Source organism: Bos grunniens, chromosome 10 (genome assembly GCF_055505025.1).
Source record: "Bos grunniens cultivar Pamir isolate PY7600 chromosome 10, Bosgru_T2T1.0, whole genome shotgun sequence".
Classification (NCBI taxonomy): domain Eukaryota; kingdom Metazoa; phylum Chordata; class Mammalia; order Artiodactyla; family Bovidae; genus Bos; species Bos grunniens.
The window spans coordinates 97803722-97830739 of NC_141174.1; the positions used below are offsets into that span (position 1 = coordinate 97803722).

The 27018-nt window shown below is 40.7% G+C and overlaps 1 protein-coding gene across 6 annotated transcripts in view; it reads left to right on the forward strand.

Moving 5' to 3' along the window:
- FEM1C (fem-1 homolog C) overlaps positions 1-27018 on the forward strand; it is a 44939-nt gene that overhangs the window by 7959 nt on the left and 9962 nt on the right. Inside the window, exons 1-3 of one of the 6 annotated variants that reach the window (XM_086323257.1) lie at positions 7447-7774; positions 8198-8442; positions 8622-9354. The exons of 1 other annotated variant lie outside the window; for it this stretch is intronic. In XM_086323257.1, coding sequence (XP_086179383.1) covers positions 8811-9354 — 544 coding nt within the window. In that variant the 5' untranslated portion in view covers positions 7447-7774; positions 8198-8442; positions 8622-8810. Of the gene's footprint in view, positions 1-7422; positions 7775-7880; positions 7984-8197; positions 8443-8621; positions 9355-12287; positions 12609-27018 lie in introns of those variants that run through there. 4 more of the 6 variants (XM_086323260.1, XM_086323256.1, XM_086323259.1 and 1 more) reach the window with 4 other exon arrangements.

The following is a 27018-nucleotide window of genomic DNA, read 5'->3' on the forward strand; positions in this document are numbered from 1 at the left end:
CTGACTTACTTAACTCTGTATAACAGGCTCTAGTTTCATCCACCTCACTGGAAGTGACTGCTTTCTATTTTTTACGTTTTGGTTTTTTTGGCCCCGAGACATGTGGGATCTTATTTCCTTGACCAGGGATGGAACACACACTCCTTGCATTGGAAGGCAAAGTCTTAACCACTGGACCACCAAGGAAGTTCTGGGTGTTTCCATAACATCTTAACAAACAAACATTTTGGCTAACCCAGTAGCATTATGATTCAGAACTTGAGTTCTGGATTCAGATTATCTGGATACCAAATCCACCTGCCACAACTGATCATGTGATTTTTCTTTAGTTATTCAATCTCTCAATCCCTCTGTTTCTCCACCTATGTAATAGTACTCACAGCGTTCATTATTAAAAAAATAAAGCAGCAATCCTAAAGCTTTTTTGCACAACCCCTTGCACACTGAAGTACTAAATACATGCTTAGTGTATTGTCTACACTACATGTATAGCTATCAGGGACGTTTTTATAGTGTATTGTCAGTAGCAGCAAATTTCAGTACTAATTAGCAACAAAAAATATCCCATGGACAGAGGATCTTAGTCGACTACAGCCCATAGGGTTGCAGAGTTGGACACGAATGAGCAACTGAGCACACAGCACACACACACACACACACACACACACACACACGCACAATTAGCAACAAAGGAAACTTACGAACAAATTAGAAGAAACTTAGGAACAAATTAGAAACCCATGGTCAGCCCTGGAGCCTTCAGTGCTCTCTCAATGGCCACGCTTTGCATTCAGTGCTCTGGGTGCCTTCCCCAGGTCAGAGGCTCCTGAGTCGTGCTGGTGGGCTTGAGAGAAGGCAGCTTTGAAGTAATAGTCTGGAACTGATGCAGGATGTGAAAACACCAAAGAAGTGAAGGCTGTGAAAGTAAAATTCATCTCCTGGGCCCTGTGAGATCATATGGGTGTTCAGGGTGTGGCAGACAGGAACCTAGGAGTGGATCTGGGGCTCTGTCCCCAGGGCTGGGACAGAGGCCAGGAGCCCCCAGCCCAGGTTGTGGGGTGGTAGGGGACCTAGATGGACTGCTGCTTAGAAGCCATCCGATTCCTCCCTCTTCAGTAAAGTGTGGCTCCTAAGACTTGGGTAGGGTGCCATATGCTTGTACCTGATAAGAACCTGTCCTGTCTGATATCAGTATAGGTGGTGACAGAGAATCAACACCAGGGTTCTTCACTTAGGGTGGGACTCATCAGGCTAATTCTTCAGTAAGCCATTCTTGAGACATTGCTGGGATAATCCATCAGCCATAAAGATGTATGCTTGGGCCTGAGCTAAAGAATTCTATAGTGGTTGTCTATAGTGGTTTTCGGTTTTCTGCCCAGTGAGTCCTACTGAGAAGACACTGATGTGATTAGAGGAAGCATGGCTGGGACCCACATGTGTGATGTCATCTCTTTAGAAAGCTGGAAGACAAAGACTTATATGACCGTAGTTCTCAAGCTTTGTGAGCATAAGAATGGTTTCTAAGATGGGTTTACAATGCAGACTCTTGTGCTTCACTTTAACTCTTGGTGAATCTGAATTTCTGAGAGTGTGGCCCAGGAAGCCTCATTTTAAACAACTTTCCTTGGTGGTTCCTATTCCTGAGGTTTATGGGTCTAAGAAACAATGATGTAGAGGCTCATTCTGCTACAGCAAGTGGAGATGGATTTTCCATTTTATGAAGGCTGGATGAAATCCGGCCCGATTCTGTTCATCTATAATGGCTTAGATGTGGTTGTAAGGAGTTTGGAGGAGGTGTGGTCATCGGACTCTGCCATAACTGATAAAGATGAGAAAAAATGGATAGATGTTGATGGTAAAATTTCTAGATTCATCAGGCCAACTGGGGATGAGGCCAAGGATTACTGGCGAGGTGGAGCTACTTCTGGTTAAATGAATAGACATCCACACAGGCATGGGCAGCTAGTCAGGGGAATGGACTCAGGAAGGACTCAGACTGAAGCTGCAGCCAAGGCCATCAAACACGGGCTCTTTCCCAGCTGCCCTTAATGTGCTGACAGGAGTGTGCAGCTGACATGGGCCTCGTATCTGGGATGACTCTGGCTTCCTTCATCTGTCCGACACCTGGGAGTCTCTTTTAAGCTATTAAAAAAAAAACAAAACCCAAATGCTCAGAACAGTTTCCCAGCTCTGAGTTATCAACTACATCCTCATCTCTTCAAGAAACTTGAGCTTCTATGCCAGAACTGCTAAACAATACTCAGGTGGGATGGGTTGGGATGTGAGTGGGGAGGCTACCAGGGGCTGGAAGCTGAATCTTAAGAATGGTTGGAATCTTTCTCATCCATTGCTCCTGGAAAGCTAGAGCCCTGACAACTTCAGGAAGCGAAATGACAAAGAAACAGACACTTTTACAACAACGCAAGATTTCTAGCTTGTGATAATGCGACCCAGAGAAAACTGTCAGACTATGGTGACCTAGTTGCTGCCTCCTCTTCTCACATTGTTCAAGGAAGTAAAGAGAGGCTCGACTGAAACACACTATGGGGGGTCTGGAAATTTCTCAGCTAAAAGAATTCTGCCCTGCACACTTCTACAATTTTAAGATTCATTTGAGCTTACAAGTTTCCTTTTTAAAATGCTAGTACCCCAAGGATGTCTTCTTGCTTGAAGCAGGTTACTTTCACCAGGCTGCACATCTCCTAAAACCTCTAGGAGGACAACTGCACTGAGAGAAAGTAAATTCTAGTTGAGCTGCAGAAACAGGAAATTGTGGATTATAATGCACTTCAAGGTGGGGAGTGGAGACTTTGTACATTCAGAAGGTCGCCTAGTTTTCCACTCTACCTGGACAGGAAGTGGGAAGAAAGAAAGGGCCATCTCTGGTGTTTTTTCAGCTCCTTGTTTCTCAGTGGGGTTTCTAGTCTTTCCTATTGCCTTTTGACTGGGCTTCCTCCCACTAATCCTTGAAGATCCTGTTTAACCATCACCTCCTTTCATATTTGCCCAAGGAGAATTAGAGGTTCTGTCCTTTGAGCTCTCACAGTTGTATACATATCTTTCACTCTGGTCTGTTTATTGCCACATTTCTCCCACCATGAATTCCTTGAAAACAGGGATCATACTCATTAGCATCTAACACACTATACAATAAGGCACTCCACTCCAGTACTCTTGCCTGGAGAATCCCATGGATGGAGGAGCCTGGTGGGCTGCAGTCCATGGGGTCGCTAAGAGTTGGACACGACTGAGCGACTTCACTTTCACTTCTCACTTTCATGCATTGGAGAAGGAAATGGCAACCCACTCCAGTGTTCTTGCCTGGAGAATCCCAGGGACGGGGGAGCCTGGTGGGCTACCGTCTATGGGGTTGCAGAGTCGGACACGACTGAAGTGACTTAGCAGCAGCAGCAACAAGTGACATGAGGAATGAACTTACCACAAAATACTCTGGTAAAACAAATTATCAGTGTTAACAGATTTCTTTTATAAGACAGGCATTTCTAAATAGTTTGGGGAGCATATACATTACTATACTATTCTTGTATAACTTTTATATTCACTTAAGTAGGTTCCTTTCATACTTTTCTGAATTAAACTGATGTTCAGTTAGTTACTAAAAATAAGTATTTTGTCATTCATTCTATCTTTTCCCTAAATTAGACCAAGTTAACAAAGTTTACCAAAACTGTGCAAGCTGACTCTTTCATTGAGGCTTCTGGTTTAAGCAGAGAGCAGCAAGAATTAAATATTTGAAAAATCTTCAAAGGAAAACTTTGTAAGGAATACTTCACTAATTATAGGAGATTACATGGACCCCCTCCTGCAAAATCACAAGGTGTCCAGGCAAATTTGGGAAATTTTAATGTACTATTTTACACATACCAAGCTAGCAAGAACTTTAAGAATTTAGCACACTCTCCTGCCACTAACATAGCAGATTGGCCTGACTCTTTGGGAAAATGATACAATATATATGAGAAGCCAGAAAGATGTTCCATAATCCAACTCCTGGAAATTTATCCCAAAGCAATATGTGAAAAGAAGAACACAGCTTAGACATCTTGAGCATGTCTGTCGTTCTAGTAGTAAGAACACCCCTTCTCTTTTAGTCCAGTTCCTTTCCATCACCCTTTCAGGATGGGGTGATGTCCCCTCCGGGCTTACAGTGTCTTGGGGGCTTTGCAAGGAGGTGCCTTCAGAGGCACCTGTAATGTCTTGGGTCTCAGGCAAGACCAGTGAGTCAGAGCTGTGGATGCAAGGACACACGGCTTCTCCTCAGAGACAAACTGGGTGTTGGACTCTGCTCCTCCAAGTGCTTCCTCTTTTGACTGTCATCTCCTGGGCGCTTACCAGAATGGGTTTCCTCAGAGGCTGCATCTGGTCCTTTCCCTCCTTCTACCTCTCTAGTTCTCACCTGTACCACCTGCAGGTCCTTGACCATGAGTCCATGGTTCTCCTTGTTAAATCCCTAAAAGCATTCTGCAGTTTTCAGGAAGACAGTAATTGCTGATTAAACCAGAGTCCAAAACCTTAGCAACCAAAGCAGTCCAAATCAAACCAAGCAAACCAAACAAAGCCGTTTTTCTTTCCAGTCATAGAAGGTGACCTAGGAGATAGGTGCTTAGGACACAACGTAAGATCTTTCCACAAAAAAGAAAAAGGAATTTTAGTTATCTCTATTTAAGAAAACAAAAAACTAAAAACAAAGTTTGGAAGAACAAATACAGACAAAATCTTTAGAAAGGGAGACAATCTCCAACAGGAGGTTGATGAGTAAATCAGATGTTTTTGTTCACATATATGAAATATTATTTACCCTCTTGCATATTTCTAGGCTAACATTTAAATTTTTTCATCTTATGTTTAAGCAGTTCCAAAGGATGAAATTTCCTGCGTATTGTAAAAATGACATTTTAAAGTCACTCTTTTGTACTTTAAAATGTCATTTTTCCAATACGGAGGAAATGGCGGGCTTCCCTGGTGGCTCACTGGTAAAGAATCCGCCCACCGATGCCGGCCTCATGGTTCGATCCCTGTGTCAGGAAGATCCCCTGGATTTTGGCAACCTACTCCTATATTCTTGCCTGGAAAAATCCCATGGACAGAGGACCCTGCCAGGCAAACAGGTAGACACAACTTAGTGACTAAACAACACAACAAGTAACTCTTTCAAATGAATCCAGTGAAATCCAGTATCATAGCAATTATGCCTGTTATCAGCCATTTACAAAATGTATGAACAAACTCTTCTTTACCTTCAGTACATTTTATGTAATTTATTTTTCTTTTCATACTTATAACTCCATTCTACATCCCCATCCCTCAAGAGTTTATCCTAATTTAATGTATATTTTTGTTTGTATTTTATTGATCATCCTATTATATTTCTCTGCATTGAAAATATATTTAATTTTAAATTTCCATTTTCTTCTAGATTGAGAATTATTATATTTACTAGTAATGATGAGGTATTCCAATAATACAAAGTATATTATAAATGTTTATGATTACTAAACATGTAACTTTTTACAATTAGTACACACAACTGCATCTTACAAGAATGAGATAGAATTTAGCATCAAATGTTTTTCTCAATTTTTAATTTTTACAAATCCAAAAAAATGTTTTTACATTAATAAATATATACAGTTGTGAGAAGTGTTGATATGTTGTCATATCAATGTCACTTAATTCTTTGAACTACTTCTAATTTATAAACTCATTTAGTGATCTTAAGGTCATACTTTGCTGTAAGCAATTACTTGCTGTGCAAATCAATCACCTGGCTTGCAGAAGAATTTGTTATCCAGTTAGTGAAGTATACTCTTAGTACAGTCCAATATTTTAAATTGATTAAGAACTGACAGAGGTTGCCTGAGGTTTTTACATTTTGGAACAATGCACTATTTTAAGATTCTAAGTGAGTGAAAGTTATGTCCTTTCTTTTTGACATTTGGGAAATATAGGGCTATTGTGAAAGAGTTGGGAAATGAAACAGGGAGACACCTTACTATATTCCTTTACCAGCATATCCGTTTTAGGAAGTCCTATAGATGCAAGTTGAAGATTTCAGAATCTGGTGTCCTTAAAACTAAGTGTACACCTATCCCTTGAACATCTCCTGGGGGATGCACATGTGAGATTGAAGACCACTGATGTCAATTTTTACATCCTTATTGAATTTGATAAGAGAGATAGGTCAGCTCAGGTTAGGCCTTGACTGAGAATCTGTACTCTGGTGTTTACTCTTTGGGAGTATAGAACTGTGGCCTGTAACACTAGAGATAAAACAGTCAATCCCTCTTGGTTGTTTCAATTTTTTATTGATAGCTGCTCTCATCCTTTCTACTCTGTCCTTCTGTACTTTTTTCTCAGTGGTAATAACTTTTAACTTCAATTGTGGGGTAGTGATGTTGAGTTTACATACTGACTGCCTGAGGCAAATGTAATGCCCCACTTAAAAATGATTATTAAGATCATAAAAACTATAAATCTTTAGAGTGTATTAAAAGGGAAAAAGCAAAGTTTGTAGTTGTATGAAATTTCAGTTCTACGAAGCTACATAAACTTCTGAATAATAAGTCAATGTGCAAAAATGAAGTTGTGATTTTTTTAAATAAAATGTCTTTAATGTTGCATTACTTTTAAAGTGATAATGCTGATAACATTTATGAAACTTAGGGGTCAGATAATTTAATTCTCTCTTTTTCTCAGTGGTACCAAGCAACTGTGAGTTTAAGTTCCCCAGGGGACTGAAAACTATTGTTTTTTTTTTTCAAAACTATTTTCTCATCATGATTCATTATGGATGTTATTCTCCAAACATATTTAAACTTCTCAACCGAGTTTAATACATCCCACGTGTTAACGTCACGAATTCCACAAGTTTACTTCCTGCTGTACGAAGTAGTAATTCTTTTCTTTCACATTAACTTTTTAGCCTCATTTCCTGGTCTGATTGCTTAAAGTCAAGAACTCGACCATGTTGACTTACACTGGTCTCAAGTTTTATCACTCTTTGAATCTTTACAGTTTTTTTAAGAGTTTGTATTTTTAAAAAATAAGTTTGACACCAGCTAAAAGGAATCTCTTCCTCAAGTTTGTATCCTGCGTTGTTCTTATTTGGCTTTTTCGAACCCTCCCAACGAGCTCGGTATATTCCAGGGCCCACCAAAGGAATAAGCCGTAGAAGAGGCTAGTTTGAGACAGTTTATGTCTGTGAAAAAAGAGTATAACGGCTACCACCCCTCCGGAGGTTGTGGCCTTGGGACTCGAAGGCCCCCCGAAACTAGCACCCAGAAAGGCGGAGCGCGGAGAAGCCCGCGAGATCTCAGTGGCTGGTCCGCCAACCCCCGGCCGCCGCCGCCTACTTGGCCACGCCCCCTTCCGGACCGCCCCGCCCCGCCCCGCCCCGCCCCTAGGCAGTTGCTCGCGGCGGCCGCCGCCTTCCCCCGGCCCAATGGCTAGGCTGCCGCGTCAGTGATGTGAAGCCGTGCTCTGGCTTGTTCGGCCCCCGGCCGTCAGCCCCATTACACCATCCGCCGCGGCAGCCGCTGCAACCGCTGCCACCCGCGCAGCCTAGGAGGGCGGGAGGCGGCTCGGCGTGGCGGGGCGGGGCGAGCGGCGCGGCCGGATTCATTCCTGTGGGGCGCGGGGCATGGCGGAGCGGAGCGGCCGCAGGCGGAGCGGGGCGGCCCGGACGGCGGCGCGGACAACGGTTTCACTTTGAAGGGACGGCCGGCGGCGGCGGGGAGAACTAGCCCCCGGGCAGGTAGTGGCGGCGGCGGCGGCCCGGCGGAGCCCAGGCTGCGGCCTGAGGGGCCTGAGGGGAGGCCTGGGCGGGAAGGGGAAGGAGGGCGCCCCCAGCCGCGGAATGCGGGAGGCGGGCTGGAGGCCACGGGCTGGGCGGGCGCCGGGAGCGGGTCGCGGCCGGTCGAAGAGCTTGGAGGTGTGGGGAGACTGTATCTGGATATGGTACAGGTGAAGGTTATGTAGGGGCGATCGTGGTTTGGGGAACTTACGGATCCCTTGGCGGGGAGGATCAAAACGGGGCGGATGAAGTTAGCTAAAAGGCAGCCGGATTTCCTGAGTCTCGAGTAGTTTTAAAGGGAAGAGAACCTTTCGGGTGAGGGTTTTGGCGTTAGCTGGCCGCAGTTTGTTGAGTCCGACCTTTTTTTTTGTTCCTTCTGGAAAGCCATCCAGGCGACAACAGGGCCTTCCAGCCTCGCGCCCTTGGCCCGCTCTCCTCTGCAGATGTGAGAAAAGGAAACATTTCTGCACCCGCGCCTCCTGCCTCTGTCGGTTGTACTCTCCCTGGGCGTGTGCAGAGCAGAAACTAGAACAAAGCTTGGCTGCTTAGGAGGCGAGAAAACCGGTTGCGTGTTTAAATTTACCGTATATAGAGAAGAGACTGCCTCCCACGAAAACATTGGGGTCTCTGTGTGTATCTTTTTGTATTCTCCTTTCCGACCTTTTTCGGGGCCGGGGGCGGGGGGTTGCGGAGTACTCCCTAAAGTATGGCTCCCTTCCTCAGAAGTAGAAATTAAGAAAACCTAGTGTTTCCGCCTTTACCTGTGGAAAATTCAAAACTGCTACTTTTTTTTTTCTTCTTTTTCTAGTTTGGTGCTCTGGTTGTCAGATGTTGGAAGGCAGTAGACAGAACATACTCTCCGTGGTTTTATATCCGTTCTGGGGTGCAGTGATTAACACTGAACTTTGGTTCCTCTAACTCTTGCCTGGGTCGATAGAGTTAAGCTGGAGCGTTGCTTCGAAGGATAAATAAAGCACAGCCTCTCAACTGGACATAAATGGATCTAAAGACAGCAGTATTTAACGCAGCTCGAGATGGCAAACTCCGGCTTCTCACCAAATTGTTGGCAAGCAAATCCAAAGAGGAGGTTTCCTCCTTGATCTCTGAAAAAACAAATGGGGCCACGCCACTCTTGATGGCCGCCAGGTATGGGCATCTTGACATGGTGGAATTCCTCCTAGAGCACTGCAGTGCCTCCATAGAAGTAGGGGGCTCTGTCAATTTTGATGGGGAAACCATTGAGGGGGCTCCGCCTTTGTGGGCCGCTTCTGCAGCAGGACATCTGAAGGTGGTTCAGTCTTTGTTAAATCACGGAGCGTCTGTCAACAACACGACTTTAACCAATTCCACGCCCCTTCGAGCTGCCTGTTTCGATGGCCATTTGGAAATAGTCAAGTACCTGGTAGAACACAAAGCTGATTTGGAAGTGTCAAACCGCCATGGGCATACGTGCTTGATGATCTCATGTTACAAAGGACACAAAGAGATTGCTCAGTATTTACTTGAAAAGGGCGCAGATGTCAATAGGAAGAGTGTTAAAGGTGAGTTCATCTTCTTTTTAATTTTTTTAAGTGTTTGCCACTTATTTTCAGGAAGTGTGACACATAATTTTAAGCAGTGGTGTTGAGTAAGCCAACATTGACAGGCCTGTTTTAATTAGGTGTCCCTTCCTAAAAAAGACCTCTATCACTGTTAAGCAGCATTTTCTCTCTTTATTTGGAGTGACTTCCAATTCTTGGAGAGTGGGTTCCCCAAGTTTAGAGCATGTTAGTGGCAGTTGATCTGAGCTATTAGACTTGTGTTTACTTAAGAATATACTTTGATGTGATGCATTATTCTAGGTTTTATTTTTTTAGAGCACCCTTGGAGTAGAAACTACTATATTTAGTGAGTCATCGTTTTGTTTATCTTAGGTAGGCATTTCATTTGTTATTACATCAGGGAAGACCAGGCCATACTGACTTGGAAGGATTAGTATCATTGAAAAGAAGAAAATCTGTTTCCTTATTCCCTACTTATTTTGTGGCCAGTAGAAAATCCTTTCATTAAATATAGCAAGAGGGAAGGCAGGTTTTTTAAAACTGCTACAGTGCTGAGAGCAAAACAAGGACTAGGTTAAGCAGATGTGGATTTGTTGACTAGCAACAGTGTAAATATCTTTGTCCAGAAGAGGAGCTCAGGTTTATGGTTGTATATCCTTTTTTAGGATATTTTTTTAACTGTTAAAAACAACTGCTATGATAGTATAATACTGATGCTTAATGTTATTTTCCTTACACATGTTTGTTTATGCAAAGGAAAGTAATTCACTGTCTAATGTTGAAAAACTATAACATTTAAAGGAGCATACATACATGATAAAAAAGAATCATACAATACAAATTGATTTGTAGTGTTTGCTATGAAAAATAAGTCTTACTACCTTTCATTTCTAGACCTCCAACCACTATTTAGAGTGCTTTGTGTGTCCTCAAGATAGTCTATGCAAATGAAAGTATATTTGTATATCTCTCCCTCCTCCTTCTTTGTTACTTGATATATACTGTTCTTTCTTTTCTTTTTTTAATTTATGTTGAATATCATTCAACTCCAACACACACAATTATCTCATTCTGTTTCATGGCTACACAGTATTTCATTGTATGAGAGTGCATAATTTATCTAGTCCCGGTTGATGGGCAGTTAGGTCACATCCAGAATAAACAGTGCTGCTATGAATATTCTTGAACAAATGTGTGTCTTTGCACACTTCTGTGAAAACAGCCCTATTGTAAATAAGTGGATTTGCTGAATTAAAGTGAATGCTTATTTGTCACTGTGTTAGTGACTGCCTCTCAGAGCAGCTAAACCTCAAAATTACAGGTCTCTACAAAGTTACTGGACATATTTACTGAAGTTAGTATAATCTTTTAAAAAAAGATTTGTCATAAAAATGATACAATCTCATTGTGATTTTAATAATTTTTTTCCCAACCAAGTATAAAAATCTCACAAAATTCTAGCACTTAGAGATTAATCCTCCCAAAGATACTGAATTTTGCATTTAGATATATGTATGCAATTTTATTTTATATGCTCTTGTGTACCTATTTTTTAGCTTAATAAATGTTATCCTTAATGGCATTAATTATAGCTCTTTAATTTCAATAGCTGCTTACTCTTCTGCTAATGGAGTTTTACATTGCTTTGCTTCTGGCTTCTCACTATAAGAAATGTTTCTGTAAACATTCTTGTAGATTCATTGTTCCTGATTATCTTTGAGGTAGGTATTGAGTCAAAGGACAGCATGACTTATTTTCTGCAACAGTCACCATTCTTTTAAAGAATGATTGTTTTGAAAGAACAAATTACTGCCTAATTGGCCATGTTAGTACTGGGAATGCTTTGAAATCATACCTAGAAGAGAAAGGGTTAAAAGATATGGCTGCATGATAGGCTTGTTGAATTTTTAGTTTGTTTCGGCTTTTTATTCATCATCCTAATGATGTACAGATTGTTGGTAAACTCATGTATTTAAATCAATTTGGAGCATGTTTTAAACTCATGTCAGTGGAGGGATGAGTACTGGTACTATCTCCCTTCTGTTTTTTGAAATTTTTTATGCTTCTAAAGATATACTATTTGGGAGAACTGTACTGTAAATAGCCCATATTTTAGTGAGCATTTTTCCTTAGTAAACTGAACAATATTTAACTCGATTACCTTTGGTATTTAAGAAGACTATTCCTTTAAATACAGTCATCATACAGTTTTGTACTTTAGGATGTATATGCTCTCTGCTCTCTCTTGGCTAATTCTAGAGTTGTTTTTTTTTTTTTTTAATATACTTTTTTTTAAGGTACATGTAATTTTTTAATACCAAAAATTGTTTTATATAGCTTCAGTTTTATATACATATATATACAAACAAACACATATGTATTATTATATGTATATATAATATATCACTTTGTGTGCAGTATTTGAATTTTTGTATGGTGCCTTTAAATTTGACAGTGAGTCTTAATTAATGAATGTTGGGAGCAGATTAAAGTACATTTGTACCTCCCCCACTCTGATCCTGAAGCTTCCATTCTTTGATAATTACTCTCTCATCTACTATTCAGATTTTTTTCATTTTTTAGTTTTATGGGTTTGGGGTAATAGAAAAACAGGAACCAGTTGAAACTGAGGCAGGAGCACTGTAGAAGGATCTGGTAGAGCATCAAGAAAGGATTTTTTCCCCCCACATTTTTTATCCTCATCCAAAAAATGGGAAAAACTGATAAGACTAGGGGTAAAATGGAATAATTTCTTAGGAAATTTTATTTTATATGTCAGCTGTTGGAAATGTTTCTGAAGAAAGAAAATGCCAGTAGATTATGCTTGGTCTGCTAAAATGTAAAATTCATGTGACTTCTACCTTCCGTTACTTTTTAACAGGCAGTTGGCATTTGAATATATTAGTTAACCTCTTTCCATTACTTTTTAACAGGCTGTTGGCATTTTGAACATGTTTTAACCTAAGGTGGAATTCATTCATTAATTGAGAGTATTTATTGAGTTCCTTGAGTGTGCCAGGCTGTTAGGAAGAAAATGGCAACACACTCCAGTATTCTTACCTGGAAAATCCCATGGACAGAGGAGCCTGGTGGGCTACAGTCCGTGGGGTCACAAGAGTTGGACCTGACTTAGTGAAACCACCAGCTTACAAAGATGAGTAAGACAAGATTCAGTCCTTGATTCCCTGCTCTTGAGGAGCTCATGGCTGGATTGGAGAGACAGGTTCATAAGCAGATACTTAAACCACAATATGGTAAGTGCAGCAGTAGTGTTTTCTTGTCTTAGATTTTTGGAAATACTTTATCCCCAACTAACCCGTTATCTGAAGGGGCAATGGGTTCCCATGGCATTTAGAAAGAGGAGAAAAACTGAGATATTTTATGTGCTTCTCCAGTTTAACACAGCAGTTGATTTTTGAGACAGGAAAGTTGGTTGCTATTTAAACAGAGTCCCTAAATGAGAAGTGATTAGACAAGCCCATCTTAGAGCCATCCACATTTATCTCAGTACTTCATAGTTATAGTCATTTTTGACTTTTTGACTTTAATTGGTCCTTTTTTATTTGAGTTTTTTGTTTTTGTTTTTTTGTTCTGTTTTTATTTGAGGGTTTTTTTTGTTTGTTTGTTTTCAAATGCCAAAAACAAACAAAAGGCTCTGAGTAGGACTTTGCAGATCTATGAAAAACTTAAGTCCTTAATTCAGCTGGAAATTGAGCAGCTGAAAGTGATTGAGTGCTAGAGACCTATAAAATGGCTCTGAGTTGGAGCTGGGGAGACTGGCCCCAGAGGACACACTATCCTTAGGCATGGATCGATCACTTTTAATTATCCAGGATAATTAAATAAATTGGTAATCAGATAATTCCTGTGCATTTTCTGTCGGCAAGGTATTGTGTCAAGACATTGTGGAGGCTTTGAAAAGATAGAGCACATCACATGTGTTCGCTGTTAAAGGAATAGTATAAATTCATTCTATAGAATTTTGGAAGAGTAACTGGAAAGGCTTCATGGACAAGTTAACTGGGCTTTAAAAGGATTGCTGGAGTTCAGATCTGCAGAAGGAATCTGATACAGTTTTTAAGACTTAAGGAATGACGTAAGGAAAGGCACATTGAGAAATATGCTTGGAGGGTACAGAAATTGGAAAGTAGGCGTATTTGGACCAGTGGGCACTCAGGGCTAAACTTTACAAGACATTGATTTCCAGGTAAAGGACTTTGATTTTATTCTTTATGCAGTGGTAAGCCGGTAAATGTTTTTAGTAAGGAATGACTGAGTTTTTTTTTTTTTTTTTTAAAGAGAACCCTATCTTACAACATTCTAATTCTGTTACATTGTGAGCTCTTTGAGGTTAGAGACCTGGTGTTTGTATCCATGTGTTAGAAAGAGAAATCCCGACCACAATGGACATTTGGTCAATAAGCTTGTTGAATGAATGTGTTGCATTTAAGAGAGGAAAGAGTATGAGCTCTTTGATGGCAAGGACTAGTGTTTTCTAGTCATTTTAGTACAGAAACACATACATGAAGACATTGGGACAGTGAGTGAAAAATAAGTGGTACAGGTGGAGCTCTAGAGCCGTTCAGAAAACAGAAACTCATGTAGGCTCATAAGTATAGACAGTAGGTTGGTGAAAAAGTAACTTTGGCTTCAGACCATGAATTTTAAATCATTATAACTAGGCTCAAACACATCCTTGTTAATCAAAATAGGAACCATTACAGTCAACACATTTTTGCCAACGAGTTTGTTTATTCCTATAACATAAAAATTTGTGCTTCAGGACTCAGTGAACTCTTGGAAAGCACTTTCTGCCTCCTCCTTGTTGTGGAAGCATTTTTTCTGCAAAAAGTTGTGGAGATGCTTGAAGACATGGTAGTCAGTTGGTGAGAGGTCAGGTGAATTTGACAGATGAGGCGAAACTTCGTAGCCCAGTTTGTTCAACTTTTGAAGCATGGTTGTGTGACGTGCTGTTGGGCGTTGTTGTGGAGAAGAATTGGGCCCATTCTGTTGACCAGTGTCAGCTGCAGGCATCACAGTTCTGTGCATCTCCTCCATTTGTTGAGCATACCTCTCAGATGTAACGGTGTCGCCAGGATTCAGAAAGCTGTACGGATCAGACGGGCAGCAAGCCAGCAAACAGTGACCACGACTTTTTTTGGGTGCAAGTTTGGATTTGGGAAGTGCTTTGGAGCTTCTTGGTCCAGCCACGAGTCTGGCCGTCACCAGTCCACTTTTCACTGCATGTCACAGTCTAATCGAGAAATGGTTCATTGTTGTTGCATAGATTAAGAGAAGACAACACTTGAAAATACAGCATTTGTGATTTTTGGTCAGCTCATAACGTATCTACTTATTGAGCTTTTTCACCTTTCCAATTTGCTTCTAATGCCGAATAGACCATAGAGGTGCCAACGTTGAGTTCTTCAGTAACTTCTCTGTAGTTTTAAGAGGATCGGCTTTGATGATCCTCTCAGTTGGTCATTGTCAGCTTCTAGTGGCCAGTCACTACGCTCCTCATCCTCAAGGCTCTCGTCGCCTTTGCAAAATTTCTTGAACCACCACTGCAGTGTACGTTCAATAGCAGTTCCTGGGCCAAATACATTGTTGGATGTTGCGAGTTGTCTCCACGGCTTTATGACCCATATTGAACTCAAATAAGAAGATTGCTTGAAATTGCTTTTTCTCTAACATCACTTCCCTAACTCTAAAATACTTCCCTGGTGGCTCAGACGGTAAAAGCGTCTGCCTACAAAGCGAAAGACCCAGGTTCGATCCATGGGTTGGGAAGATCCTCTGGAGAAGGAAATGGCAACCCACTCCAGTATTCTTGCCTGGAAAATCTCATGGATGGAGGAGCCTGGCGGGCTGCAGTCCGTGGGGTTGCAAAGAGTTGGACACGACTGAGCAACTTCACAATAAGTCATTAGCAAAAAACATAAAGTGAGAAATGCATATTAAAATGATGTATAACATAACCATATTTATTGAAGAATGTATTCCAGTATCAAATGGCAGAGTTCAACTGCAGTTATTTTTGCACCAACCTTAATACTTAATAGCTTTAAAAGGATTTGAGAGAGAGTTAGTTCAGGCAGTTTATTTGCCTGTTTATTATGGACATTTTCTGACTTAGGTGCAAGTGGAGAAAGTAGAGAGAAGAATACTTTAAACTGCTATGTACTTACCATCTTGCTTCAACAATTATCCACATTTGCCAGTGTTAAAAAATACATTTCCTTCATCCACTTATTTTGTTATCTACAGTAGTTTAAAGCAAACCCCAGGCATTATTTCTCTCCCACGGTATAGGCAGTTTTAGGTATAGATGTATTTCAATCAAGATGATTTTTTTTTTTTTAAAGATCCTTTTTTTTTTGTTACCCACTATAAATCCAAAAAGAATACATAAAAGAAAATCTCCACTGTAAATTAAGAATGGTTGGAAATAAGGTAATGGACAAAGATAATGACTTGCCATGTAAATAGGTTATTTGCATACTTTAGGACTTAAGCCCTGATAGATCAGTTGGTAAAGAATCTGCCTGCAGTGCCGGAGACCCCAGTTCGATTCCTGGGTTGGGAAGATCCCCTGGAGAAGGGATAGGCTACCCAGGCCACTATTCGGGCCTGGAGAATTCCATGGACTGGATAGTCCATGGGGTCCCAAGGAGTTGGACATGACTAAGTGACTTTCACTCTACTCCACTCAGGACTTAAGAGTGTTGGAAGCTGAAATTCTCTTTCTCTTTGAGAACTCTAGCTTAGCTCTTGGTTACCTCAGGATATACCTACTAGCAGAGAAGAGTAAAACAGAGGGATTTAAAATTTTCTACTTGTAACATTCTGTTTATTTTGATTTAATAATAATATTTACTAGTTGAATTTGTTAATTTTTTTTTTTTTTGGCCACACCACACGGCATGTGAGATCTTAGTTCCCTGACCAAGGATTGCACCCAAGTAGTCTTAACCACCAGACCACCAGGGAAGTCCCAAATTCATTAACGTTTTAATCACAGATCAGGTTACTCCCACAAGCCGTTTCTTGTTCATTCCTTTCCTTCCTGAATCCCCTGGCACACTTTCTCTGTGTCCTCAGGGAGACGTGGCATCCTGGTTGGGGAAGCTGAGCTGTAGATGGCGTGTCAGTTGACTGGGGCTGTAGGAAACTATCCATTGCGTTCCTCTGTCCCTGGAGATTAGGCTGGGCGCTCTGCTCCTTTAATATCCTAAAGGGTTCCTCTCTACCCTCCCCACCTGCTCCCTTAACACATGGTGCTGTTGTTGATTAGTTGCTAAGTCATATCTGACTCTTTTGTGACCCCATGAAATGTAGCCCGCCAGGCTCTTCTGTCCATGGAATTTCCCAGGCAAGAATACTGAAGTGGGTTGCCATTTTCCTCTCCAGGGGATCTTCCCAAACCAGGGATCAAATTCATGTCTCCTTACCAATTAGCCGTTGGCATAAATAGCTAATACCAGGAATAAATACAGGAATAAAATGCTTGAAATCAGTATTTTTATGCAGTTGAACTACACACCCCTCTCCTAGTCTTCATAGGTAGACCTCTCTTAAAGACTCAGCTTAGCCCCAGCTGCAGGGTTGAAAAATGGATGCCAAGCACAGTAGGCTAAAGAGGAGGGATGAGAACTGTTTTTGTGCATTTCCAGATGAATCTATTACAGTGAAAGACCTTTTAATTGCTGCTTTTATCAGTCAAAATTTATACTTTACTAAAAACACACTGTGGTTTTAAAACAGCTTTGACACATAACTCACATACTATTCACCCCTTTAAATGGGTGAACCCCATTCTCCTCTTCACTCCATCTTCAACCCCAGGTGCACTCATCTTAGGCGACCACTCATATTTCTGTCTTTGTAAATTTGCCTGCTCTGCACATTTCTGATGAGTGGAATCATACTATGTAGTCTTTTGCAACTTTCACTTAGCATAGTGTTTTCAAGACATCCATTTTGCAGCATCAGTGCTTTTTATTGCTGAATAATCCAGTCTATACATACACTGCATTTATCCTTTCATCACTTAATGGGCATTGGGGTTGTTTCTGCTTGTTGGCTATTATCAATAATGCTGCTATGAATATTTGTGCACGAATTCTTATGTGGATATATATTTTTCATTTTCCTCAGGCATATATGTTGGAATAGGATTTTGGGGTCATACGGTAACTATTTTTTTAAGGAACTGCCAAACTGGGTCTTTCAAAGTTGCTGCATTCCTATCAACATTGAAGAAGGGTTCTAGTTTTTCCACACCTTTACAAACATGCTATTACTCTTTTTTAAAAACTAAGTTTCTATTTATTTTTGGTTGCGCTGGGCCTTTGTTGTCGCTCATGAGCTTGCTTAGTCTTGGCAAGTAGGAGCTGCCCTGCAGTTGCAGCTCAAGGCTTTTTCATTGCAGCAGCTTCTCTCACTGCGGAGCTCGGGCTCTAGGGTGCACGGGCTTCAGCAGTTGCAGTTCATGAGATTAGTTGCTCTGCTGCATGTGGAGTCTTCCTGAAGCAGGGATTGAACCCCTGTCCCCTGCGTTGGCAGGCAGATTATTAACCACTGGACCACCAGGGAAGTCCCCTTTCTTTTTTAACATAGTTTTTTTAGTGGCTCTGAAATGGTGTCTCATTGCGGTTTTGATTTCTTTTTCTCCAGTGGTTAATGATGTTGGGCATCTTCTCATGTGCTTATTGGTCATTTGTATATCTTCTTTAGAGAAATGTCTTCTTATCCTTTGCATGTTTTAAAATTGGGTAATTTATCTTTTTATTACTGAGTTGTAAGAGTAACTTACAACTTTTGTTGGAGTTGTAACATCACCGACTAGATGGACGTGAATTGGCATCATTAACTGGAGTTGGCATCACCAACTTGATGGACATGAGTTTGAGTAAGCTCGGGGAGTTGGTGATGGACAGGGAAGCCTGGCACGCTGCAGTCCATGGGGTTGCAAAGAGTCGAACACGACTGAGCAACTGAAGAGCAATTTATATATTCTGAGTACAAGTCTTTACCAGATATATGATTTACAAATACCTTCTCCTGTCCTGTGGATTTTCACTCTTTTGATGGTATTGTCTAGAGCAATTTGGATTTTCTTTTACAAATTAATTTTTTTAAAAATCTGACTTTGGATCACTTCAATTTGACTTATTGTTAAAAATAGTCTTCAGGGTTTACTGATACCTTTTACTACATGGATAAAAGCTTTCTGTGGATCAAACTATAATCTAGTTCAGTTCAGTTCAGTTGCTCAGTCGTGCCTGACTCTTTGCGACCCCATGAGTCACAGCATGCCAGGCCTCCCTGTCCCTCACCAACTCCCGCAGTTCACCCAGACTCACGTCCATTGAGTCAGTGATGCCATCCAGCCATCTCATCCTCTGTCGTCCCCTTCTCCTCCTGCCCCCAATCCCTCCCAGCATCAGAGTCTTTTTCCAATGAGTCAGCTCTTCGCATGAGGTGGCCAAAGTACTGGAGTTTCAGCTTTAGCATCATTCCTTCCAAAGAAATCCCAGGGCTGATCTCCTTCAGAATGTACTGGTTGGATCTCCTTGCAGTCCAGGGGACTCTCAAGAGTCTTCTCCAACACCACAGTTCAAAAGCATCGATTCTTTGGCGCTCAGCCTTCTTCACAGTCCAACTCTCACATCCATACATGACCACAGGAAAAACCATAGCCTTGACTAGACGGACCTTTGTTGGCAAAGTAATGTCTCTGCTTTTGAATATGCTCTCTAGGTTGGTCATAACTTTCCTTCCAAGGAGTAAGCGTCTTTTAATTTCATGGCTGCAGTCACCATCTGCAGTGATTTTGGAGCCCCCAAAAATAAAGTCTGCCACTGTTTCCACTGTTTCCCCATCTATTTCCCATGAAGTGATGGGACCGGATGCCATGATCTTCGTTTTCTGAATATTAAGCTTTAAGCTAACCTTTTCACTCTCCACTTTCACTTTCATCAGGAGGCTTTTTAGTTCCTCTTCACTTTCTGCCATAAGGGTGGTGGTGTCATCTGCATATCTGAGGTTATTGATATTTCTCCTGGCAATCTTAATTCCAGCTTGTGTTTCTTCCAGTCCAGCGTTTCTCATGATGTACTCTGCATATAAGTTAAATAAGCAGGGTGACAATATACAGCCTTGACATACTCTTTTTCCTATTTGGAACCAGTCTGTTGTTCCATGTCCAGTTCTAACTGTTGCTTCCTGACCTGCATAACAAATTTCTCAAGAGGCAGATCAGGTGGTCTGGTATTTCCATCTCTTTCAGAATTTTCCACAGTTTATTGTGATCCACACAGTCAAAGGCTTTGACATAGTCAATAAAGCAGAAATAGGTGTTTTTCTGGAACTCTCTCGCTTTTTCCATGATCCAGCAGATATTGGCAATTTGATCTCTGGTTCGTCTGCCTTTTCTAAAACCAGCTTGAACATCAGGAAGTTCACGATTCACATATTGCTGAAGTCTGGCTTGGAGAATTTTGAGCATTGCTTTACTAGCGTGTGAGATGAGTGTAATTGTGCGGTGGTTTGAGCATTCTTTGGCATTGCCTTTCTTTGGGATTGGAATGAAAACTGACCTTTTCCAGTCCTGTGGCCACTGCTGAGTTTTCCACATTTGCTGGCATATTGAGTGCAGCACTTTCACAGCATCATCTTTCAGGATTTGAAATAGGTCAACTGGAATTCCATCACCTCCACTAGCCTTGTTCGTAGTGATGCTTTCTAAGGCCCACTTGATTTCACATTCCAGGATGTCTGGCTCTAGGTGAGTGATCACACCATCGTGATTATCTGGGTTGTGAAGAACTTTTTTGTACAGTTCTTCTGTGTATTCTTGCCATCTCTTCTTAACATCTTCTGCTTCTGTTAGGTCCATAATCTAGCAGACCCACCCTATTCCTGCTATGGCATATAATGTTTAAATTTAGAATAAAGAGGAATGGAGAATTTTCATTTCTGTATGATATAAAACAGGTCTGTTTTAAACTTCTATTCTTAACACTTGATATAGTTACTGGACATGTTAGCTATATGGCAAATATCTATGTAGCAAACAAGAAAATAAAGATTCTTTTTCTATTTCTTTTCTGCTCGAAGTAGCGAAGACCAGGAGTATAGTCATCACTTGGACCCATGTTGGCTCACCTGAATCAGAATCTGTATTTTGGTGTGATCTCTGGTGTTTTTTACTTTAAAGTTTGAGAAGCACAACATTATTTGACTTATACAAAAAACATACACAAAGTTTGAACTCTGTGAAGACTTTTAAGAAAAGCAGAATCTGTTGAATTGATATTGTTAGAAAAAGCAGTTTAAATTATAATGGACATTTTGCATTTGTTAAATATTTTACAGCTTTTATGAAGACTTTTCATTTCATTAAAAAGATAAATTCTGTTTGCTACTTGGGAGTACTTTGAAAACTGGCAGTTCTGATCCTAGTGAATCTTAAGTAGTTTTACCCAAATTGAGATATTTATAATGCTGTATTGAAGTTCTTGTATAATTTAATTATGGTTGATGGTTGGTGACACCACTTATTTATTGTTTAGTCATTCCCTGAACATCTGGTTTGGAGCAGGGGAACTCTTCGGGCACAGACTAATCCTTACTCAGAATACTAATATGTTTTTGGATTATTAACTTTAGAAAAATCTTGACTCCACCGTTAGGTACCTTTCACAATTGAGCATAAATTCCTATCTCTTTTGAGCCTGCTATCACAAATTTACAAGTCTCTTTAAAGTTACCAGCATTTAGGATTGGCACTTCACACAAGTCTTTTTGAGGAATACCATCATACTTTAATGTGTGAGCACTTCCCACAATCTCCTTCCCATAGTAGCCATCTCCAAAGTAGCCCAATGAACATGGCTGTGTTTTCTTCCTTCATGGTTTTAAAGCACTGTCTCTGTGTTACTATATAGTTGAAAGCTAGTGTATTTGGATGGTTACTATTTTAACTTTCTTTGGAAATAATTTTTAACACTTAATGTATCATCAGTTTGATTTTATAGAAATGTCCATATAATAGACACATCTTTTGAGAAATCATAAAAAATTTGCCATTATAAATTCAGTACCAGAAATTTTATTTTTTTCTCCAGAAATTTATTTTTTATTAATCAGGCATTGAGAATTGTATAATAAGGTACTGGTGACCCTTGAACAACATGGGTTTGAGCTGCAGGGGCCCATCCATGTATTAATTGTTTTCAATAATTATAATACACACTGAGGATGAGGAACCATGGATACCAAGGGCTGACTGTAAGTTGTCTACACTTGAATTTTCCACTGCATGGAGTGTCGGTGTCCCTAATCCCCGAGTTATTCAAGGGTCAGCTGCTCTTAATCTTTTTTCTTTAGCTGAAGGTAAATTCATTAAATTTTAATGCTAAATACCCTTTATTTCACTTTTTAGAGAAGATAGGTATTTTTAACTAGTTAACTTCTGACTGTGCTGGGTTTCATTGCTGCCCACGAACTTTCTCTGGCTGTGGCAGGTGGAGGCTCCTCCCAAGTTGTGGCGCACAGGCTCGGTAGTCATGGCTCATGGGCTTAGTTGCCCTGCAGCGTGTCATGAGGGATCTTAGTTTGCAGACCAGGGATCCAACCCATGTCCCCTGCATTGATAGGTGGATTCTAAGAGGCACATAACCCAGGGAAAATGCCTGAGTTGAATCTTCAGTAGTACCTTCTGTAATCTTCAGTAATGCAATAATATTATGCATTAAAAGTTTAAATCAGTGAAGTTACCTAGCAAGAGTTAGATGTGATCTTACTGATCTTTGGCATATATAGTTTAACACAAACTACTCACAAGGCCATGGTAACTTGATTTTTAAATCAGCTTGTTATATTTTTTCACAGGACCTTGCATTTATAGTGTATCTAATTCTTGAATGAAAGAACAAAGGAAAATATATGCAGTAAATATAACAGACTATTATATACATATATCATTTTATAAAGTACTTACATGTTGAAAATCAGACTTACCCCAGAAATGGGAACATAAATATACATGTCCTGAAAGAAAATAAAGTTTGTGAACAGACATGGGAAAATGTTCTGGATACCCAGGTATCAGTTCAGTTCAGTCACTCAGTGTCCGACTCTTTGCAACCCCATGCATCTCAGCATGCCAGGCCTCCCTGTCCATCACCAACTCCCAGAGTTTACTAAGACTCATGTCCATCGAGTCAGTCATGCCATCCAGCCATCTCATCCTCTGTCATCCCCTTCTTCTGCCCCAGCATCAGGGTCTTTTCCAATGAGTCAACTCTTTGCATGAGGTGGCCAAAGTACTGGAGTTTCAGCTTCAGCATCAGTCCTTCTAATGAACACCCAGGACTGATCTCCTTTAGGATGGACTGGATCTCCTTGCAGTCCAAGGGACTCTCAAGAGTCTTTTCCAACACTACAGTTCAAAAGCATCAATTCTTCTACGCTCAGCTTTCTTTATAGTTCAACTCTCACATCCATACGTGACCACTGGAAAAACCATAGCCTTGACTAGACAGACCTTTGTTGACAAAGTAATGTCTCTGCTTTTTAATATGCTGTCTAGGTTGGTCATAACTTTCCTTCCCAGGAGTAAGCGTCTTTTAATTTCATGGCTTCAGTCACCATCTGCAGTGATTTTGGAGCCCCCAAAAATAAAGTCTGACACTGTTTCCACTGTTTCCCCGTCTATTTCCCATGAAGTGATGGGACCAGATGCCATGATACCCAGGTATAGAGGTAATATAATTACAGTTAATTTCCAGTGCTAGAAGGAATACCGTAGAAGCATTCTTTTAAAGGAATTTATAATTCTTTTGAATTATAAAGATTCAAAAGAATCTTTTGAAAGATTTTATGACTCCTTTGGAAGTGAATTAAAGATGTCTCTTAAGCTGTCACACATTTCTGGTTCTAAGGTAGGGATTAATTTTTATGTCATTTGTTTATTGAAGTACACTTCATGTACAATAAAATCCATCCTATTTAGTATATAGTTCTCTAAGTTTTGATGAACATAAGCAGTAATTTAACCACCACTACAATATAGATGGAATGAAAAACTCCTGTATTGCCCCTTTGCATTCTCTCAGCGCCCACCCTCTGGCAATCACTGGTCCCTTATCTGTCCTTACATTTTTTTAGGCATTAGTCTTATAGTGAAAATTCTGAAGCAGTGCAAATGTCCATCAGCAAAGTGTTTATGTAAATTGATAGTATCTGTGTAGTTCATGTAGACTATGTACATGGAACATGACAGAATGACTCACATGTAGGTGAAAAGCAGGAAACAGTTGTATATTTTCTGATTACAACTTTAGAAAAATATACTATGTAAAAAGACTTGGAGACATACATAGTTGCTTTAAAATTATGCTTTTCGGACTTCCCTGGTGGCACGTTGGATAAGAATCTGCCTGCCAGTGCAGGGGACATGGGTTCAGTCCCTGGTCCAGGAAGGTTTCACAGGCAGAGCAGTTAACTCTGTGGACCCCAACTTCTGAATCTGCTCCAGAGCCCGCGCGCGGCAGCTGCCCTGCCTGCGTGCCACAGCTCCCGAAAGCCGGTCCTCCGCAATGGGAGAAGCAGCGGCGGGCAGAAGCCCGCACGCTGCAGCAAAGAGCGGCCCCTGTTTGTGGCAACTAGAGAAAGGCCGTGCAAAGCAACGAAGACCCAGTGAAGCCAGAAATGAATAAATAAAACTAGGCTTTTGTTTTGGATTTTGGTGGGATTTTTTTTTTACCTATTGTCTAAACTTGTAAGTAAAGAACTAGGCTATACTTTGAAGATTTTTTTAGGGCTCCTAGGGCAGGGGCATGAAAGTATGGTGGTTATATACTTGTTAGAATAAAGACTATATCCTCCTGCTAAGATTTTACTTTTTAAAGTTATTTTGTCCTTATTTGAAATAATGTTTTGTGATATCTCGTGTTAAAAATTTAAGAATCTACCTTAGCTTTGATATTGTGCTAACTGCTATCTGGGATGCAAAGGAAATACAGGCTCTGTGTACTTTAGGAATAGGCCGTTTAGGTCAGAAAACCTATTTGTGAGGCCAGAACATATGTTACTTCCCTTGTGGCCCAGAAAATAAACAATCTGCTTTCAATATGGGAGACTTGGGTTCCATCCCCGGGTCAGGAAGATCCCCTGGAGAAGGGAATGCCTACCCATTCCAGTATTCTTGCCTGGAGAATTCGATGGACAGAGGAGCCCGACAGGCTACAAACTTATATTGTTGCAAAGTCGAACACAACTGAACAACTACTACAACAACAGCAACATATTATGTGGGCTTCTCCAGTGGCTCAGTGGCAAAGAATCCACCTGCCAACGCAGGAGATGTGAGCTTGATCCTTGGATTGGGAAGGTCCTCTGGAGAAGGAAGTGTCATCCCAGACCAGTATTCTTGGCCTGGGAAATCCCAGGGACAGAGGAGCCTGGGGGGCTACAGTCCATGGGGTCACAAAGAGTTGAACACGACTTAGTGCCTAAACAACAGCAGCAGCATACTATGTAACGTATTACACAAGGTATTATATGAGTACTTATCAGGATGAGTGAAACATTCATTCACCAGACAGTCTCAAAATGATAAATTAGTATAACCAAGAAAACCTCTTTGAGCAGCTAAAATCTGTTGAAACATGGCAGAAAAGTTAAAAAAGTAAAGAAGGAGGAGTATATTATAGGAAAATTAAGAGGCACGGAGGTGGAAATAAGCAGGGCTGTTTGTGGGGCTGGAAGAGGTAACGCAGGATAGAGGGATTGGAAGGCTAAGCAGCTTTTCTGTCTTGGGTATAGCAGGTATTGATAATGTCTTTTGGGTCAGAGTGGGTGTTGGTAAACTGTGTCCCAGAGGTCAAATTCTGCCCACCCCCCAAAAAAAAAAAAAAACAAATTCTGCCCACCCCCTGCTTTTGTATTGCTTGAAAGCTAAGATAGGGTTTTTGTATTTTTTAGTGGTTGAAAAAAATGAATAATATTTCAGGACACAAAACCTGTATTTTAGCTTCCATAAATAAAGTTTTGTTGGATAACAGCCATTCTGTTAATTTAACCAATTGCCTGTGGATACTTTTTGTTATATGGTAGATTTGAGTGATTACAACAAAGACCGTATGGCCTGCAAAACCTTGAGTACCATCTAGTCCTTTACAGATCAAGTCTGTGGCTCCTGGGCTAGATACACAGAGCAGCGTTCATATTGGAGGTAACGAGAAGTGAAGCTGGAGAAGTTGGGTAGGGAAATATTTCTCTTTTCAAAAATCTATTTCCTGTAGTGTTTCTTCTTATGTGTGTTTCCACTACCAAGATTAAACTTAACTTCACATAACATGCCTTCTGAAACTGTAGATGTCTGCTTTGTTGCTTTCTCACCCTCTCACAGATAATGATTTGAGAATCAGTGCTGTAGAATTTTGAAATCTTAAAGATTTTCAGCTGTTTCCTCAGAGGAAGCATAAAAGCTTTTGAATTGGAAAGTAATGTGATTGGTAGACGTTTTGTTATGAGGTTTGATTTTATTAGAAATAACTTATTCACAGGAGTATAGTATGACTATCATTTAAAATACCACCTTAGATATGTGCAGTACATTGAAATGGCAATTGGGAGGCATGGATTTTGATTTTCATACTAATTCCTCTGGTTTCTGTTTGTAGAACAAGTTTATCTTCTCTACTTTGCATAGTTACTAATATAAGATTACAAGAGGGCTGCTGCTGCTGCTAAGTCGCTTCAGTCGTGTCCGACTCTGTGCGACCCCATAGATGGCAGCCCACCAGGCAAGAACACTGGAGGGGTTGCCATTTCCTTCTCCAATGCATGAAAGTGAAAAGTGAAAGTGAAGTCGCTCAGTCGTGTCTGACTCTTCGAGACCCCATGGACTGCAGCCTACCAGGCTCCTCCGTCCATGGGATTTTCCAGGCGAGAGAACTGGAGTGGGGTGCCATCGCCTTCTCCGTACAAGAGGGCAGTGGTTAATACAGTGGTTACTACTGGTACCTTTTTTCTTCATTTATATCTGCTTTTTATTATTCACTTCTAGTTTCTCTAGGCTTACTTTACCTTTTTCTGTATAACTTCATGAGATGGAAACTTAGCTGTTTTTCAAACATCCTTTCTTTTCTAATGTACATTTAAGCATACTTTTAGACATATCCCATAAGATTTTTTATTTAATGTTTTTATGTCATCCAGTTAAAAATATTTTCTGCTATCCTTTGGGATTCCTCCTTTGACCCATGTGCTATTTAGAAGTATATTTTTAAATTTCAAGGATGTGGAGATTTTTCTAGGGTGTTTTTTTTTTCCAGCTGTGCTGGGTCTTTGTTGATGTACACAGGCTTTCTCTAGTTGAGGCACTCTAGGGCAGGGGCTTCTCACTGCATCAGCTTCTTCTGTTGCAGCTCCCAGGCTCTAAAGTGAAGGCTCAGTAGCTGCGGTGCACAGGCTTACTTGCCTCGTGGCATGTGGGATCTTCCTGGACCAGGGGTTGAACCTGTGTCCCCCTGCATTGGCAGGTGGATTCTTAACCACTGGACCACCAGGGAACTCCCATTTGTTTTTAATCTAACTTGTATTGTGAACTTAGAATATATTCAGTGGTTTCAGTCCCTAGACGTTTATGTG